Source organism: Pipistrellus hanaki (genome assembly GCF_964339955.1).
Source record: "Pipistrellus hanaki genome assembly, chromosome: 13".
Taxonomy (NCBI): Eukaryota; Metazoa; Chordata; class Mammalia; order Chiroptera; family Vespertilionidae; genus Pipistrellus; species Pipistrellus hanaki.
In genome coordinates, this window is record NC_140515.1 from 38,801,342 (window position 1) to 38,821,027 (window position 19,686).

The 19,686-nt window shown below is 43.7% G+C and overlaps 1 protein-coding gene across 1 annotated transcript in view; it reads right to left on the minus strand.

The window, feature by feature from the left end:
* The window catches only part of RFTN1 (raftlin, lipid raft linker 1), a 175,154-nt gene that overhangs the window by 48,069 nt on the left and 107,399 nt on the right, over positions 1-19,686 (minus strand). Inside the window, exon 5 of the mRNA XM_084903306.1 lies at positions 1,776-2,073. Coding sequence (XP_084759432.1) covers positions 1,776-2,073 — 298 coding nt within the window. The remainder of the gene's footprint in view (positions 1-1,775; positions 2,074-19,686) is intronic.

Here is a 19,686-nt window from a genome sequence, read left to right on the forward strand (position 1 = left end):
GCTCTACTGCAATACCTAACAGGGATCTGGGTGTAGAATAAACAGAAATCCTAATACTTCCAAAAACCGAGGCAGCACCAATCACTCTCCCTCTAAACCAGTGGTTCTCCACCTTCCTAATGCCCAACTCTTTAATACAGTTCCTCATGTTGTGGTGACCCCCTAACATAAAATTATTTTCGTTGCTACTTCATCACTATAATTTTGCTCCTGTTAATGAATCGTAATGTAAATAAATATATGTGTTTTCCAATGGTCTTAGGCGACCCTGCTAACGGTTCTCAACCTGTGGGTCGCACCCAAGACCATCTGAAAATACAGATATTTACATTACGATTCATTAACAGGAGCAAAATTACAGTTATGAAGGAGCAACGACAATAATTTTATGGTTGGGGGTCACCACAGCATGAGGAACCGTATTAAAGGGCCCGCGACATTAGAAAGGTGGAGAACCACTGCTCTAAATCAACGTGGCAAATAAGCCCCCAGGATGAACCATCCCACAGTGCACTTTTCAGGAAGTACTGGCATAACAAACCCCCCACACACACTTCACCTTCTTTGCTATTCTCAAAGCAAGCGCCACTCTTCATCATTTATTGAAGGCTAATTTCAAGAATTAGTAAATAAATAATAACGTTAACCAGGGAGGTGATCCAGAAAGGCGAAAGAGAGAAAGGCCTCCTAAGGCTTGGGGTCGCCTCCTGTCAGTCTTGTTACTGATTCTCCTTCCAAAGACTGGAAGAGGCCACCCAGCTCAGGTAAGTACCTGGCTCTCAGGAAATGGCTGGAGGCTAGGTTTGCTGGAGAAAGAAGAGGAAAGGGAATTGAGGGGGGAGCAAAGAGAAATATGACTGTCTATACACTGAGGGCCCCAATAAATCTTGTGAGTCTGTGAGGATATTACACAGGAAAGACCAAGTGGAGAGGTGAATTGGGATGATGGCTAGGCCTGCCTGGGTTCACATGCCAGACCAGCCAATATCCAGCCTGGACAAAGGTTTATTACTCTCTCAACCTCAGTTTACTCTGCTGAAAAATGGGCCACACGAGAGCTCACCCAAATCCTGGAGCTATCGGGAGAATGAAGAGATGGGTCATATAAAATGTGTACTGGCACAGGGCCTGGAACCCAGGAAGTAGTCAAACATGTCGGCTTCTGCATTGTTGTGTTGTTATTTGAAATCCCCAACCAAAAGGGCATGCTCTAACGGCCGTTCTCATGAGATTCAGAGGATTCACACATTGGCCACGTGAGTGTTCTCTGCAAGGTGCCGACCTGTCCACGCACCGCCCTGAAATCTGGCTGTTTCCAGCCTAGTGAGTTTGAGTCACCCGTTTCCCACACAACGTGCCCTCAGCTGGCTTTCTCGGTTTCTTTCTTTAGGCAGATATTTAAAACAAGTGAGCCCAAAATGGAGCCTCTGCTTTGCATGGGTGCCGGCACGTGAGCACTTCCTGTGTTTCAGGGGGTAACTCAAGGGCAGTGCAAAAAAGCACGTGGGCGAAATAACTCAAGGGTGAGAATCCACTTCAAACGTGCCCATTTTGGAGCAACTGCGAGTCAATTTCGTGTGGTTCTGCTCCCCCAACCCCTCTCCCCGGAAGTCACGAGGCCCAGAAAAAGCACTTGATCAACGTTCTCCTGTTTGATGGATGGCGCTCTCTACATTCTCATCCCATTTCTTTTTTCGTAAAATGCCACCGGGATTCCTGAGAAGCGGTTAGCCTCTCTTCCCTCAGGCCAATAGGCCCTGGGCCGACATACTTACTTCCCGAGGGCGGTTCCCCAGGCACTTCGGACAGCTCCCCGTCCGGTCCATCCGGAGTCTTGGAAAAGTCTGCACCGTCCCCCACTTCCAAAGGCAAGCTGGGCTGTGTGTCGGTGATGGGTGTCTCCCCTCCTGGGCCCTGGTTTGGCTCTGGGCTTCCTCCATCTGCTCGCGCTGGAGCCCCTGGGTTCTTGTCCCCACCCCGCACCGGGGGGCTGCTGCCTGCTGAGTTCACAGGGCAGTGGTACTGAGGGATGACACTCACGAATTGCAGGCCCCGACTGGCCGCCTCCTGGACCTGTGAGGCAAACAAAACGGAGAGAACCACGTGAATGGAATGCTCTACCAACGGGATGCTCTACACAGAAAACATCCAAAACGCCTCAACGTGAAACCCAGGGAGCTGGCGGAGGCACCGTGTGCAGGCAGTACATGCACCCCAGCCCTGGCCTGACTCCGGGCAGAGAGCATGGGCCTTGTTTTTTCTAACCACGGGAAAACACTGCATGGAGCTGCGAAGGGCGGGGATGACCTGTCTTTGAAACACTGTACTATTAGTTTTATTTATTTATTTATTTTTTTCTAAGAGGCTAGGAAAGGCTCTAAAAGGATGAGCTGAAACAAAGAGAGTTTGAAAGAGGAAGTTCATTTGGTAAGAGTTTATTTTTCATCTTTTTTTTTTTCCTTTTTCTGATGAATCACCTACTTCCTGCCAACCAGGCAACTGTATAATCCAGTATGCCTACATAAGTACATCCTAACTACCTGATGACATTTTATGACCCAAAGAGCTTCCTCCTTTAAACAATTGTTTTGGCAGCGAAGGGCTGAGATAGGGAAAATCACCACGGTAAGAGAGCAGATGCGCACGTTCCCACAAGAGGGGACACCTGCTTTGGGGTGCTGGCTGGCCCCCGGGGAAGCTGGAGGAGCAGAGACCACGCCAGGCCCACAGGTGCTGCTCGGGCAGATGTATGATTCTACAGGCCACGGTCCACACCATGCAGTCTAGGTAATGTGTAAGTTTCTTCTCACTTTCTGGACACCATAAGTGAGGGGCCTAATGGCCACATAGAGTATTGTGGCATTTTAACTCTCCTCTCCCTAAAAAATTCCCCCAGACAACTGAACGTAGTAGCCATAAGTGAAAAACAAAACAAAACAAACCATAAAAGTAATAGCCTGATAAAATAAAGCAAGAGCCAGCCAAAACTAGAAGATGAACTTTAGGGGACTTTCTGGGCAAGGATGCTCAAATAAACCAGGAGGTAGAGACCTCCAAATTGTGTTAAGTCCTAGTCACCAACCCCTAAGCAGATGACCTCAGAAAATCCTGAGACCTCTGCAGCGGTCACCTCCATTTGAGAATTAGTAAGAAATACCAGCATAGAGTGTCTCTCTCTTAGAGAGGAGCAAGCCTTGGCAGCCGTCGTTGGATGAACCATCCAACTTTAAGCAGAAGGTCATTTTAGTTCAATGCACCACACATTCTAGAAGACAATTTAGGGCAGATGCATACATGCCAGTCCACTCTTTTCTACAAAGTCTAGCCTGTGCTGGACACAACAATAGCAATAGTAGTCTTACTGTAGACCTACTATGTGCCAGGCGCTGACTGCATTAGGCACTTCACATAAATGGTTTTGTTTGAAGGATGACTAGGAGTTCAGTAAATGGGAGAAGGGCGATGGAGATAGAGAGAAGGAAGGGTTACCATGGGCAAAGGCTTGGTGGTGTACAACATCCTGATGTATTCAAGAAACTTCTCAAAATGTTTCTGGAACATGACATGAGAAGTTAGGAATGCCCTGAAATGAGGTTGAACTGGAAATCACAAGGGCCATATCATGGAGGCCAACAAAGGCTCTCACTTCATCCTGCAGGCCAGAATATCCCCAACTTCCCCACTAAAGGAACTCCAAGACCAGAGAACAGTGGAGGGTATGAGAGCAAATAAAAAGATTTCTTTGCTCATCTTCTATCTTAAACATTAACGAACTTTCTGCATCCTGAACTGTAGTTGTACACAGTATCAAAACTTTAAAAACACCTCAACCCAAGCCTTCCAGGGCCATTCATGTCTCAGGAATATGAACCATCTTTCTACATAAATCTTTTTTTTTCTCTCTACATACATTTTTGTCTGTAGCCCTAGGTACTTTCTTTGGGTGGATTGCTGGAAGTGGAATTAATGGGTTAAGGCAAGCATGTCAAACTCAAAGGCTAACACGGGCCAAATATATGAGCCATGTGGCCTGTAGGCTGCAAGTCTGACATGCTTGGGTTATGGGATTTTTAACTCAACCAAGGCTTGATACAGGCTGCACAACTGTTTACCAGGAAGGGTGAGCAGTCCTTCTTAACCAGGAAAACTGCATTTGGATTTTATAAAGACCACTGTTTGGCTAGACCCTGGGGGCCTTGACACTTCTGGTTTTCTACCTCACTCTAGACCAGGCAACTTCTTTTCTCTTTCTCCCAAAGTCATTTGACTGTTTTTCAAATTGAGCCATGTTTGTTTCCCATTCACTCCTTCACTCATTTGCTCACTCATAACTGTTACTGAGCAAGGCTCACGTGCACGATAATGGTGAGGATTCGGTTGTGTTTAGCAGGATTCATCCTCAGCCACAAGTTCTTACCACACTACACTTCACTAGGTGACCTCCTGGGTTTAACCACTAGGCATATGTTAATCATTCCCAAAATTTGAACTCCACAGCCCAAATTTTTCTCTGGGGTTCAGACATACATGGCTGGCGATCACAGCTCACAGGGTCCACCAAAGACCTCATCTCTTCAAACTGGCATCTTCCTTAGCTCTTCCCTTTCTCGAATCCCATGTGTACACTCACCACATCCTGCCAGATTTATCCCCCCCATGTTTCGGGAATCCCTCCCCAGTCTCCTTATATCAGAGATCACTTTATTTAGGTGCTCAACAGCTGGTGCTGGACACCACCATTGCTTCAAGCTACACCAGGTCTTCACGGGCACAGAGTCAAATCAGCATGGAAGATCAGATCATGAATACCCATGTCACCTGGGTTACGAAATTCTCCACAAAATTTCCCTAACAACTGTGGCTTCTTAAAACAACTGTTAACACTGTACAACTTCTACTCAGAACCTTAACATGCATTATCCTAGGCCTCAAATAATAGCTTACAGAAGAGGAAACTAGTCAACCATCATGGGGATAATCACAAATAATGCTCAGGTATGAATGAATATCCTAAATCCATCCTGAAGCTCCTTCAACAATACCACTCTTTCTATTTTATATAATCCAACCTGTGCCAAGATGCCCAGCTAGATACTATTTTAAACTGAAATACGCTCTTACCCACCTTCTTCTTGTTTCTGCTGTGTTTCGTAAGCACCCCACCCACAAAACTTAAGGGAGTGATCATTGCTGGTATAGGCACCAAATATTAAATAATACCACTTCGGATGGATCCAAGACTTCATTCAATTGCTCTATAATGAGTAAGAACAAATTTGATGGTAACTACAATATATTTTCTAAACCTAAAACCAGAAATCTCATGATGTGGAAAAATATTTATTTTTAAAAAAATTATTTCTATACAAAGCCTCAATGCATTGTAATAATAATCACCTTTTGGTGTGTATTTGAAGCATCATTTTCATTAAAAATAACAACAGACTATTTGGATAGTCCCAGAAAATCTAGAACATACTGTTTGCTACTTTACTTTCAAAATGAATACCATGTTGCAAATAGTAAGTGTACTATATATACCAGTCTGGTACACTTACTTGTGTTATAGAGTACATATATCAGTCAGGGTGAAACCAGTCAGGGAGAAATGAGACACAGGGTGGGTTTAGTAAAAATGAAAGCTAATGTAACATAGAAAAAAGGAGCAGAAAAGGCTCCTGCTGACAGGTCAGTGGGAATTGGGAATACCCACAGGTCATATCAGATAGTGTAGGTCAAGGGTCAGAGATAGTGTAATACCATTTCGTCTGAATCCAATGAAGAAGGTGTCATGGTTAATTTCATGTGTCAACTTGGCCAAATTAGGGCGACTAATTGTTTGGTCAACACTAGTCTAGCTGTGGCTGTGAAGGTATTTTTCAGCTGTGATTAACATCTACTCTCCAGTGACTTTAAGTAAAGCAGATCACTCGCCATAATGTGGGTGTGCCTCGCCCAACGAACTGAAGGCATGATGAGCCAAGACTGAGGTTCTACAAAGAAGAAGGGATTTTGCATGTAGACAACAGCAGAGAAATGCTGAGTCTTCAACCTTCAGAGTCAAGACGGCAACATCACTCTTACCTGAATCTCTAGCCTGATAGATGGCCTTACAGATTTTGGACTTGCTAGCGGGCAATTCCTTAAAATACATCAATTTCAAAGTCAATCTTTCTCTCGATAGATAGATGATCAATAAGTAGATAGATAGATGCAGTCATCCTTCAACATCTGTGGGGAATTGATTTCAGGACCCTAGTGGATAATAAAATCCACGAATACTCAAGTCCCTTATATAAAGGGATATAACAATTGCATATGACCTATGCACAACCTCTCAGGTACTTTAAATCTTCTCTAGGTTACTTATATTACCTAACACAATGTAAGTGCTATGTAAATAGTTGTCATATTGTATTGTTTAGGGAACAATGATTCCAAAAAGTCTGCACGTGTTCAGTACAGATGAAACCATCGTAGGCCCAAGGACACAGTACACGTCAGCAGCAACGTAACATTTCCCCCCTGAATATTTTCCATCCGTGGTTGGTTGATGCTGCAGCTAGGGAAGGCCTGTTGTAAGCCTATTAGTTCTGTTCCTCTGAACTAATAGGAGGAGAGCAGGCAAAGGGAGTGCGATAGCCCAAGGCAGGCTGATGGAGGTCTCTAAATCTAACCCTGCTTTGGTGTGAAATGAAGAGAAGGCTGTGAGCTCCCATAAGTCAGTGAGAGAGCATGTGCTCCAAACAGAAACAAGTCCACTAAGATTTAATCAGGTATCGATGCAAGATCCCAGGGGGGAAGCTGGAGGTGCAGCGAGAGAGCTAGCTGACAACGTGTAGCCCGTTTCTAACTTTATGATACACTTAATGGGATCCCTATAACGAATAAGCTAATTAACGCTGGGGATCAGAAACTTAACAACTTTTTACAACTACAGAGTGGAGCTGCTCTTCGTGGTAGTCATGAACCAGGTGGGGGCTGTTTAAATTCAAACAAAATTTAAAAATCAAGTACTCAGCCACACTTGCGCCACACTTCAGGTGCTCAGTCGCAAGTAACTAGTGTAAGGTTTTAAAAAAGTCCCGATTTTTGGAAGATTGGAAAGATTCTTTCCAAAAATCAGGACTTTTTTTTTTTTTTTTTAAACGCCTCGGGATGCGGGAAAAATTGTTAGAAATGGGACTGTCCCGCCAAAAGCGGGACGATCTGGTCACCTTAAACTAGTGACACTACAGTACTGGACAGTACAGAAATAGACCACCAGTCATGGCAGAAGGTTCTATTGGATAGAGTTGTTCTAAAGCATAATAAAACATAAAATACTGAGCAGTAGGAACAGTTTTCAACAGAGGTTTCAGAGACATAAAATATAAGGTAAAGACCAAGGCTCACACACATCCCACGTGTACCCGAGACCACTCTGACCCTCCCTCATAACTCTTGGGTCACCGCCTGGGATGGCTGACATTTAAAGGTGTTTGTGGACCCGTGACATAGACAAAGAATCCACAAACAGAGGCATGTGCTGTGTGTCAAGAACAGGCACAAAAATGCTGTTCTGGGTTGCACAGCTACATGTGAGTCTTTGCGGTGAATATATTATCATATGCACACAACCCTTCCCATCTTTTATCACCTAGACTCTTGTACAGCTTTCTGAAAAAGGGAGGTTCAAAAATAACACCCGTTTTAGCTCAAGTCTGAAGCTGCCTTCAGTTCTGACGTGTTAACACTTAGCTTCAGGAATGGAAAGCTTTACCAAGCCCTGCTGGGTGTTTGGCTCCACTGTGGAGCCCCAAGGAAAGAACATGTGGACTATCTGGTGGTGTGGTTGTCGCTTTTAATGACTGACAGGTCATGGAGTGAGCCCTGGACAAGGAGTCTGAGACCTAAAGCTTTGGATCCAGCTCTGCCACTCACTAGCTATGTTGTGTACTCAAGGATTGATTTATGTAAGCCTCAGTTTCCTCATCTATAAAATGGGGATTATAACATCCATTAATTCATTCCATAACTATTTTCTCAGTACCTACTAGGGCAGTGGTCGGCAAACCGTGGCTCGAGAGCTACATGCAGCTCTTTGGCCCCTGGAGTGTGGCTCTTCCACAAAATACCAGGTGCAGGCGCACACGTACAGTGCGATTGAAATTTCGTGGCCCATGAGCAGAAGTTGGTTTTCGGCCTGGGTGAGTCTATTTTGAAGTGGCATTAGAACACTCCAGGGGCCTAAGAGCCACATGTGGCTCGAGGGCCGTGGTTTGCTGACCACTGTACTAGGGGAAACTAATAGTGAGCCAAACAGGCACTAAACCTGCCCTCTTGCATTTTGTATGTGTTGGTCTAATTCAAGGGTAAGTGAGAAATTCTGAAGAGTTAATGCGGTCCATCCTTCTCAAACTGTCCATGCTCAGTCTGAGGGACTGCTACTTGGCAGGGCTAAGGTTTTTGGGAAGAGGTATTTCTTTATTCTTCTCTGCTATTAGGGGTTATTTGGAGTTCAGGAAATGCTGAAAGAATCGAGAAACCTGTAAACTCCCTTAAAAACTAAAGGAATAGGAGGGGCCCATTGTTTTGGTCGGAGTAGAGAGTGAACCCATCCTTTGGTGGCTCTGTTCAAGGCAGGCATTTATGCAAAAGAAGTCTTATTTTTTCTCATAATCCATGTTAATGACTCAGTTCTTTCACTTAGATTGTGCCTATAATTTCAAGATTCGGTAAAACTGGAGTGCATAGTAGTTAGAAATAAATAGGACTGTCCAAAGATCTTCAACCGGCCCTTTGTGCCCCTGTAAACCAACCCCTGTGTCAACAGTCTCAATAAAAAATGCACACAAAGTGAACAAGGAAGGAAAGGTCTAGTCTATCTGTGAAGAACAACCTAATGGTAACTGAAAGAGCACCCAACTGGCGGCAGGGTAGGGCCAGAGCTGGACCTTAGGAAGACCTGGAACCAGCATCTCCAGCATGGTCAGAAACTTTCTCCAAGTTATGCCCTACTTTTTCTTTATTTGTTAGCATCATTCTTCTTATCTAAAAACAAGGTTCTCCAAATGGCAGAAAAATGTGGCCACTGTCAACTTCTGAGTATATTTGCTTACAGCGTAGCTATTGAAGACAGAATGTCCTAAACTTCCTGATTACACACAGTAAAAAAGATCCCAGGGGAGGCCTCTGATTGGCCCAACTTAGGTCAGGTGTCCACCTCTGGCCAATCAGTTCTGACCAAGGGCAGGGAGGCTCCCATGGAAACTATACAGATGCACTGTGGCCACAAAGCAGCTCTGAAGAAGAGGAATTTTAGGACAAAGCAAATATTTAAAAATCTGTCATGTAGATACATTATGTCATGTGAAATAAAATCTGAAATTTTTTCAGTACTCACATGTACTCAAATGAAGACGAGAATACAAACCAAGTATTATATAAGGCAACTGATACTCAAGCCAAATAAAACCAAGCAAATAAATCCTTACCATGTTTATATACAGGGGTAGGCAAAAGTAGGTTTAGAGTTGTGAGTACATGAAACAGTTCATTCTTGTATTATGATGAATTATTCTATTGTTTTCCATATGAACACCCATAAACCTACATTTGCTCACGTCAAAGTGGTTCCTGCCTCAGTGCTTAGGTTGTTTGGTCCGCAGAGACACAGCAGTCTGCTACTTCACCCAGGGTATCTTTGCATATCTCCAAATGGCAGGTCTGCTAAAAAATTGCTTCCCCATCATTACTGAAATATAACTGAAGATAGCTTTTATTTAAAGACTATTTCTGGAATCAATGTCCAACCCCCTGCCATTTCACTACACAGAGCAGTTTGCCACAACAGATATAAACCCAGGCCGGGAGGGGCATGATGGAAGAGTCAACATGCTAGAGCAGACGAGTGTCCCCTCTGGGAGATGTTCCCTGACCCTGCAAATCTCTATTCTCTCTTACTAGAAGCCCATCAGGAGAATTTAGCATAAATGTGGTTGCCTGGGCTCAGATCAGGACCCTGGAGCAAAAAGCAAAGACCTCTGCCCATTTTCCAGGAGGGGGGGGGGGGGAATGTACAGGAGAATCTGCCATTGCCCACCAGTCTGCTAGAACCCCCAGCTCCCACTAAGGCCACTGCACAACCACAAAAGAAATGGACAAATCAAATCTCAAAGCATCATGCTAGCAAAGCACTTAAAGAGACTCGCATCACAGTCTCTTGGGAAAGTCACAGAATGCGTGCTGGACTTCCCCGTGTGTTGCTTTGTGGCTTCCTAGATCCCTGGTGAGTAAAAATAACCTCGCCCACAGGTGAAGTCTCTGTATACAGAAATGGCGTGAGGGAAGGACTCCCATAAGGCTAGCAAAGGTGAAGCGGTAAGAAAAGTGTCATAAGTTAAGCAAAGAAGACCAAATTTCAATGTACCTGCACCAAAAATCCACCATCACAAATATTTACATTTACCGAGAGTTTACTATATGCCAAATATTGTTTTAAGGGCTTTACATGGATTAACTCATTAAATCCTTATAATAACAATATAAGTATTTACTCTGCTTTTTGTAATCCTCAAATGAGGATGTTTTATTAATTTTTAAAAACAGAAGGAGGAAGGGAAGGAGGAGGGAGCAAAAGAAAGAGAGAAAAGAAAGGGAGGGAGGAGGAAGGGAGGGAGGTAGGGAGGGAAGAAGGAGAGACAGAAAGAGATCATCAATGTGAGAAAGAAACATTGATTGGCTGCCTCCCATATGTATCCCGACTAGGGATTGAACCTACAAACTCTTTTGGTGTAGGGATGACTCTCCGGCCAACTGAGCCACCTGGCCAGGGCTCGGTATTCTTTTTTCCCCTGTGTTACAGATTAGAAAACTGAGGCAGAGGTTGCAAAGCTTGCCCAAGTCCATAGAGCTAGCAGTAAATGGCAGCTAGGAGTCAAACCTAGCAGTCTGAGTCCAGCATTGTCTTCTCTATACTCTATGCAGTTCTGTAAAATACTGGGCTAGATCTTGAAGACTGTTGAATCTTTGGAGCCTGGATTTTTTGTTCTGCAGGCAGTGAGATGCCACCATGGTTTCTGAGCAACAGTGAGGCCTATCCCAAGGGAAATTCATCTGTCTGAAGGATTTGGTCTGAATAGAGGTGAGAGATGGTGTTGGTAACAGAAGTGAACAGAGTAGAGGCAGAGTGAGTGGCTGGAGGCCTGGGGTCACTGCAGAGCTCATGGGAGAGGTCAGAAAGTGCCTCCCTTGTCATGGGCAGGGAGGTGAGAGGTAGATAGAGACCAAAAGTAAAGACAGCAAGCAGTCTGTGGACTACAAGGCTATATGTCATAGGACTTTGGTGTGTTCAACGATTGGTAGGTAATTGATTATCCAAACATGGGCACTTTTGAAAGCAAAACTGTTAATAATTATGCTGTGAACACAGGCCTGAGCTAAAATTGTCCACATGAACGGAGACATAGGGACCCCAGTTACACGTGACCAGCAGTGAAAGCTGTTTTAAAAAGAATAAGCACATGACTGTCCTTTCTCTTCCTTCCCTGTCCAGCATGTGATCCGCTTCTTCCATTGCTTTCCTGTTACCACATCCTGGGCTTTCTCTGCCTGGTCCCTCCCACAAGTGTCAAATCCATCCCACCCACTCAAGGTTTCCAGAAGGCTCCAGGTCTTCCATCCATGGACACCCTGCGGACCTCCCATCCCCCCGAGGCAGCTACCTCGTCCTCTCCCTTGGGGTGTCCTACCCCACACCTCTTCACTCCTCTCCACCTTCACAGCCTTTGTTTTCTTCAACATACGAGTTGGCTTCCATCCGGGGACCTTCCCACTTGCAGCAACCTCTGCTTGGGATGCTGTTCCACCCAATGTCCCATGACTGGTTTCTCCTTGTTACCTGGGTCCCCTCTCCCATGCATGGCCTTCTCTGAAATCCCAGTCTAAAAATGGTCACCTGGTCATGCTTCCACATCTCTTTGATTTTCACCATACCACTCACACCACTTTTTAAAAATAATAACTTATTGTCTGCCTTTCCCAGTTGGGTGAGATCCCTGTGAGGCTAGGAACATTGTCTATTTCTTCCCTGCTATGTCCCCATCATCAGAAACAGTTCCTCATACCTAGTAAGGACTCAATTATTATGTTTAAGAAGGAATGAGTGGGTAGGAGGTTAAATCTGCAGAATCTGAAGTTACTTCTAAGCAGAAACTTCTCCGACTCCATTAACTCCAGCCATCTGGGACCAGTAAAGTTTTGCAAATAACACCCATTTGAAATGTTGAAAATCTGCACATCATTTGCTACTTGTATCATTTTTTAACAGAGAAGAAAACAGGCCCAGAGAAATGAAGGGATTGCAGGTCCCGGGTACATCTCAAGAAAGCAGCACTGTTAAAATAAAGTGAGTTGCAGCCCCTCGGTTTTCAGTCCATCCCATACCAAACCGGGTCAATCTTCCCCTCGGGGGAAAAAGGAAACCCGCAGCAACAAACGATTTGTTAATATCAGTCTGCCTTATTAAGATTAAAATATTCATAACTGGGCCTTCTTTCATAAAGGTACTATTACCTAAGATAAGACAGTGCATTCCACCCCGCACCCTCCACTCCCTCCAAAAAAAAAAAAAAAAAAAAAAAAAGATAAAGAAAAGCAAAGAAAGAAGGAAATATAAAACCCAGCTAGAATCCCAAACCCTGGAGCTGCTGAGGCTGACAACCCCAATTTCACACTTTGATAATACCAGTGGACCCTGGAATTACAAGCTTGGTGCAAAGAACCTCCAGGATTTATTAAGACGCCTGGGGAATGTTCTGAAAAAAAACCCAGCCTTAAGCGTCTTCATGGAACTCACATCTCAGCAGCACAGCTAAATGACTGAGGGAAGAACGTAAGTTTGAAGAACTTTAAGCAGAAACAGATGTTTCCCTTCACACCACACTGCTTTGACATCCAGTATTCGTGACTTCTTTTTCCCACCATCCCCTGATTTGCATAGGCTTCCAAAACGATAAGGAAAGGCACTTTAACAAAATGTTGTGTTGGTGAGGTTGGGCCAGGGCTATCCGAGCTTTAACCTTGGTTAAAGAAAAAACACACAAAAACAACAAGCCCTTTTCTATTCCCACAACTCCAGACCAACAAAAATATAACACGGTCCTAATGGCATTTGGAACTCCCACGGTAAACAGAGCGGTTGAACTAAGTACTTGGGGATGGTTTTCATTACAATGTGCAAAGAAATGAATGTTTTATTGTTCTTTTGTAAATACCCGGGAGGACCCTGGGATGGCTTTTCTGGACGATGAAAATGATTTGAGCGTGTTTCAGATCTCATGAAGATATGTGATCTCTTTGAGTAACAAATAGGGCAGGGTTTTTTTTTTTTTTCTTTTCCCCCTTTTTGGTGGTGGGGGTCTTTGCATGTACAACTGTTGAGAATTACAATCAAAGATCATGTTCAATGCCAGATAACCCTTAGAGTCAATACTCAATGTATTTCCATTTCTTGCCTTTGTTTTTATTTTTTTTATGCATTCATAGCCATCCTGCATGTTTCAAAGTCCTCTCCTAGCACACAGTGAACTGTAAAGGAACGTAGCGTGTTCTGAATTCATGTTTGCGACAGATTGTATTTTTTCAAAGATGGTCACAGCCATATAGTTCACCCAGCAGGGTCTGCTAGAACCTCGCCACCACCACCCAGAGGCAAAGTCTATGTCCCTCTAGTGGAACCAGTATGAGCTTCCACTAAAGAGAAAAGTCAAAAGGAAGCCATGTTGCCGAAACCGGTTTGGCTCAATGGATAGAGCGTCGGCCTGCGGACTCAAGGGTCCCGGGTTCGATTCCGGTCAAGGGCATGTGCCTTGGTTGCGGGCATATCCCCAGTAGGGGGTGTGCAAGAGGCAGCTGATCGATGTTCCTCTCTCATTGATGCTTCTAACTTTCTATCCCTCTCCCTTCCTCTCTGTAAAAAAATCAATTTTATATATAAAAGAAGCCATGTGACTTTGGAGGCCTGGCCATAAACATTCCATGAACTTCCTTGTTCTTCTCTTGGGCTGTTTGCTCTTGGAACCCAGCCATCATGTTTTAAGGGTAGCCCGACCAGTCTGTGGAGAGACCTTCAGTGGCCCTGTAAGTGCACCTCCTCACCCTCCATCCACTGACAAGCATCCCAGTGGATGCCATATGGAGTAGAGATCAGCCAAGTCTCTGCCAAGTCCTGCCCAACTTACAAATCTGTCAGCAACATAATTGACTGCTGTTGTAAACCACTATATTATGGGGTAGTTTGTTAAAAAGCTATAGTGATGCTCTTAGAATACAGAAATCCTCACTCATTCATACCAATGGGAAGATACCAGACTGAAGCAGAGCCCACAGCCCTTTCTTTATAAGGGAGGCCGTAAGCTGTGCTCTCAAATAGGCAGCCATGTAAACAAGGGTAACACAAGTACTTCCAAGGAGCAGGCCCTTCGGGACGTGTGTGAGTAGAGAGTAAGAGCAATGTGTAATTAGCCTCTGGCTCGTGATGATGCATCCAGCAAGCAGGTACCCTGAGGTAAGCCCCGCCCCTACAGCGTGCCTTACATTATTAATCCGCTAAGCAAACCTGGAGGCAAACATGGGCATAATTCTTGTTTGTGACAAGTTACAGACGAGTAGCACATGAATTAATGATAACGTTTTACTATTCACGAGCGACACAGAATGATGCCCACATTCCCTGGCACCAATGGAATCAGAGACACAGGGGCCCCCCAACGCTCCACTCCCCGCCTGGTGCTTGAAGCTTAGGAAAAAACCCATCTGTGTTATTCTTAAGGCGCCATAAAGAGCATCTTCCATGGTCCTCTGGGAGTGTCTCAGAAGTCACAACTGCATCTCTCATTCAAAATGGGAAGTCACTGAAATGAAGCTTCTACACCAACTGAATAATGAAGAGTTCCACGGAAAACTAACTTTTATTTCTAGCAGGAACAGATGTACACATGTTCTTGAAAAGTTTTCCCACCTTTTCCGAATTTTTCTTCTACTCCCTGTTCCCTCCATATCCCAACCTTTTTACCCCTGAAGGAGCCTTTTCAATAAAAGTTTCTTGGGCCCTGGCCACTGTGGCTAAGTGGTTGGAGTGTTGGCCCGCACACTGAAGGGTCTCAGGTTCAATTCCAGGCCTCGGTCAGGGTGCTTGCAGTAGGCAAGTAATCGACGTCTCTTACTCACATCAATGTTTTGTGTTTTTTTTGTTTTTTAATCTTTCTCTGCCTCTTCTCTCCCCTCCAATCAATGGGGGAAAATATCCTCCAGTAAGATTTAAGAACAAATAAATAAAAGCTTCTGGGAGTGCCTTCTGCTCAATAATATCCTATCACCCCACCAATAACATCCCTACTTAGAGAAAATGTGTTATATATAGACAATGGAATATTATTCAACCATTAAAAAAAAGGGAAGTCTGCCATTTGCAACCAAAGGGCATTATGTTGAGTGAAATAAGTCAAACAGAGAAAGACAAATACTATATGATATAGCTTCTATGTAGAACCTGAAAAAGTCAAACTCACCAAAGGAGAGAATGGGATGGTGGTTACCAGGGACTGGTGCAAACTTGCAGTTCTAAGAAGAATATGTTCTAGAGCAGTGCTTCCCAAAGTGTGGTACGCGTACCCTAGGGGTACGGGAAGAGTTTGGTGGGGGTACGCGTTGCACCGGAGTTTGGTGAGGATATGCACTGCACGGTGCTTAGCTGCGCCTAATTCTACGTTCTCATGAGTACGAGGGGTACTCAGCGTTATGAAAATTATAGAAGGGGTACACATATGTCAAAAGTTTGGGAAACACTGTTCTAGAGGATGTAATAAACACCGTGGTGACTCTATTAACACTGCTGTATATATTATGTAATTGAAATTTGCTAAGAGAGTACATAATATTCTCACCCCCCACAGAAAATGGTAACTATGGATATGTTAGCTATGTGGTGATCCTTTAACTACATAGGTTTATTATATCATCATGTTGTATCTGATACTGTACATAATAAACTTATATAATATTGTCAATTATATTTCAATAAATCTGAAAAAAAATCCCTACTCCCTCACCCATATAACATCCCTACCATCAGCACCATATATAATACCCCTAACACAGCAAACAGTAATGTTCTACTATCCATCCTCCCCAGATACCTTTCAATCCAAGGCCGGCTGCTCTGGGGCTAAGAGAATGAAGATAGATTGGGAAGTAATTAGTGAGACGGGAAACTTTGGTTAAATCCATTTTCTCGCATGGCGTAGGCTAGATTTAGAATAATCAGCGATGGGAACACTTGGGCCATTTGTCCAAACACATATCTTGGATTACTTGTATAGATTTCAGCACCACCCACATAATGGTAATTTATCTTATTTTTCAGTATTTTAAACACTTAAGAAGTCAGAAGTGATCCAACAAATTAATCATTTAAGTTTAGATTTTCCTTACAATAGATTTTTTTTTTCCATTGAAGTGTCAGAAGGCCAGCAGTTACTTTTGACCGTAAGCGGGGAAAAAGCTTGTAAAAAAAAAAAAAATAAAAGCCCTTATCTTGAACCCCAATTACAATTACCACTTAAGGGGAAAGACAAAAATGGCTATCAATCAACAAACACTGATTTAACACATACAGAGCACAGTGAATGCTAAGACGTGCTCAGAAAATTTCACGAAATGAAGGCACATGGCACTAAAATTCTGCATGCCACAACCCTAAACTATGAATTAATAAAATGAATCTCTGGAGAAATCACTGATTCTATGGGATCAACCATAGAATCACAGGATACTGGAGATCATCAACATGCAAAAGCTTCCTTTTACAGGGAAGAAAACCAACAATTCCAGAAGGGCAATGAGTCCTGCATAGCTGACTACCCACGTTATTAATTAGGTAGCAGTTTTCCTTTACTGGAATCAAGAGGACATTCTGGAACTGGGCTTTTAAAAGTTCCAGATTTCTCTTTGAGAAGGCCAGTCAGCTTCAGTAATTGGGTACTTTATGTCCAAGAATTCTCTCTCCTCTCCTTCCCCCAAGCCATCCTCAACGCTGCTGACTGGTCCCAAAGGGGTCCAGCTCTGGGAGTGGGAATTCTCCCCACGGCAGAAAAGGGTTAAACCTTACATGGGTTTATCTGGCTCTAAAACCCACAGAAAACAGAGCACATCATCTCAAGTAATAAAAGTGAAACCTTCCAGTTTGGCGGGGGTGAGGGGGGTGAGAAGGGGGGTGGGGAGGAGTTTGAAGATATAGCAGGCAGACTAACTGCCTGCCAGGATAAATTCCATTTCTCAGATGAGACACCCCACCCCGACACGCCGCCAGGTTAATCCAGATTCCCACGCCCATTATCTGTGCTGGATGCCAGACAGCTCCGGCAGACAGGAGGTCTCACGGAGCAGGGATGCTCAGCACCTGCAACAACGCAGATGGGAAAATTCGACCTGTGCTGTAAACCCGTCAGCTTCCACATGGGTCCACTGACAGTTCACAATTAGCACTCAGAACATGTTCCATCTCATAAAAAAATACACACACACACACATACATACCCTTTATGCACAAATACCACTTTAGAAACTTTCCTGGTGATAACAGCAAATTGCATATTTGTAAGTGTGTCTGCTGGGAAGGAGAAGGGGATGACATACAATCCTCACAAGTCACTTCCTCCACAAGTCTTACCCACCCCCAAACAATGAAAAAAGCTTCTGCAAGTTACAGGAAAAAGCAAAGGTCGGAGCGTCTGTCCACCTCGTCGTCATTGCATCAGCTCTGAAAGCATCTGTTCCCATACAACTGTGACATCTTTTGAGCCCTGGAAATTCATGGGCTGCCACCCTCTCATGCCACAAATATTCACTATATGATCTACACTCTTCTCTGCGTGGAAAAAAATAGACAGTAAATAATCCTATATAATAAAAGCCTAATACGTTAAGTGTCCAGTTTTCCGTTCAACCAATCAAAGTGTAATAGGCTAATGATATGAATTCCAAGCAAATTGGAGGAAAGTAAATATGATGAGCTGGAAACCTGTGCTCCAGGCCCCCAGAAGTCACTCTGGTGGTGACAGAGATACTGAGGGCCACGATGCGTGGGGAGTGTAGGAATGAAATGGTTTCAGGAAATGTAAACACGGGGAACAAGAGCACAATTTCCAAGTGTGGGTGTGTGTGTGTGTGTGTGTGTGTGTGGTAATGTAAAAATACATGTACAACTAAATTAAAAATTACTATTTTAAATAGAAATTTAGTTATTTCAAATATATTCCTAAAAAGTTATATGGCCAAGCTTTGGCCCCAAACTCTCAGTTGGATCTCTTTGTGGAAAAAAATTGCTTCTGTTATCCAATATTAGCTATATACTCCTTGCTTCTTGTGGCTGACAAGACTCACAATCACAAATATTCTGTATCAACCTAAATATAAAAAAAAAAAACTGTTTGAATAAACGAACCCTACAGAACTATGCTGTCCAAGACACTATCCCCATGTAGCTATCAAGTACTGAGAATGTGGATAGTGTGACTAACGAGCTGAATTTTTAATTTTTATTATGTTTTAATTAAATTAAAATCAATTTTAAATTTTAAAAAATTGAAGCAGTATAGCATATGTTTCTGTTAAATTCAACTTTATTTTAGAGGATATGCTGCTTTATCTATTGAGAAGTTAGCATCTGAATTAAGATGTGATACAAAAGTAAATTATATACCAGATTTCAAAGATTTAGTTTATTAAAAAAATAAAATAAAACATATCATTACATGTTGAAAAAGTAGTATTTTGGATATACTGGGTTCTTTAAAATCCATTACTAAAATGAATTTCCCTTCTGTTTTTTTTACTCTTTCAACATGGCTACTAGGAATGTTAAAATTACATAGGGGGCTCAAATTGTATTTCCAATGGACAGTGCTGTGAAGAAATAAAATGTCACTTCTGAACAGAGAGTATAGGGGAGAGATAAAAGAGTGAGAAGTCAAGGCTGGAGAAAGCAATATGTTGGAGGATCTGATTAATAACTACGGCGGAAGAAGCTGGGGGGAGGGGCGGCTGGCCCAAGGAGCCCGTCCTTTTAAGAGACCGTGGTCAGCTAAGCTGGGACTGGCCCAGACAGCGGAGCAAATGTTATCTGCGATTTCACAGCCGTCAACAAATCCGATGACCTCGTTTCTGCTGACTGTGTGAGAGGACTGCCATGTCTGAGATTAAAAAGGAAGAATGACAGAGGCCCCGCGCGAATGTCTTTCTGGGGTGACAAAGGAGAGGAGGGGGTTTTAAATTGCCCTGCTCCCAATCTCCCCTCCACGAGAGATGTGAGTGAGGATTAGGAAACACAGTTCCACCGCGTGTCCGGGTAGAAAGATTTGTTTTAATGGACCCAAGAAAACACAATGAAGTAATCGATGTATGTGCGCGCGCACGGCGATTCTGTGCGGTTAGACATAGCCAGGATCAGGAACCCCGTCTGAAAAGAGAGGGGGCTGGCTCTGACCACACACCCGTGACCCGTGATTGTTCGTGGCCAGTAATGGGTCCGTGGGCGCCTCGTGGACTCGGAGCACTTTCCAAAGCCTCCTCGGTGATATAAATAGGTATTTGGGAGGAGGAGGAGCAAGAGGAAAGCTCTTAAATGACATCCGAGAAGTGCTGAGC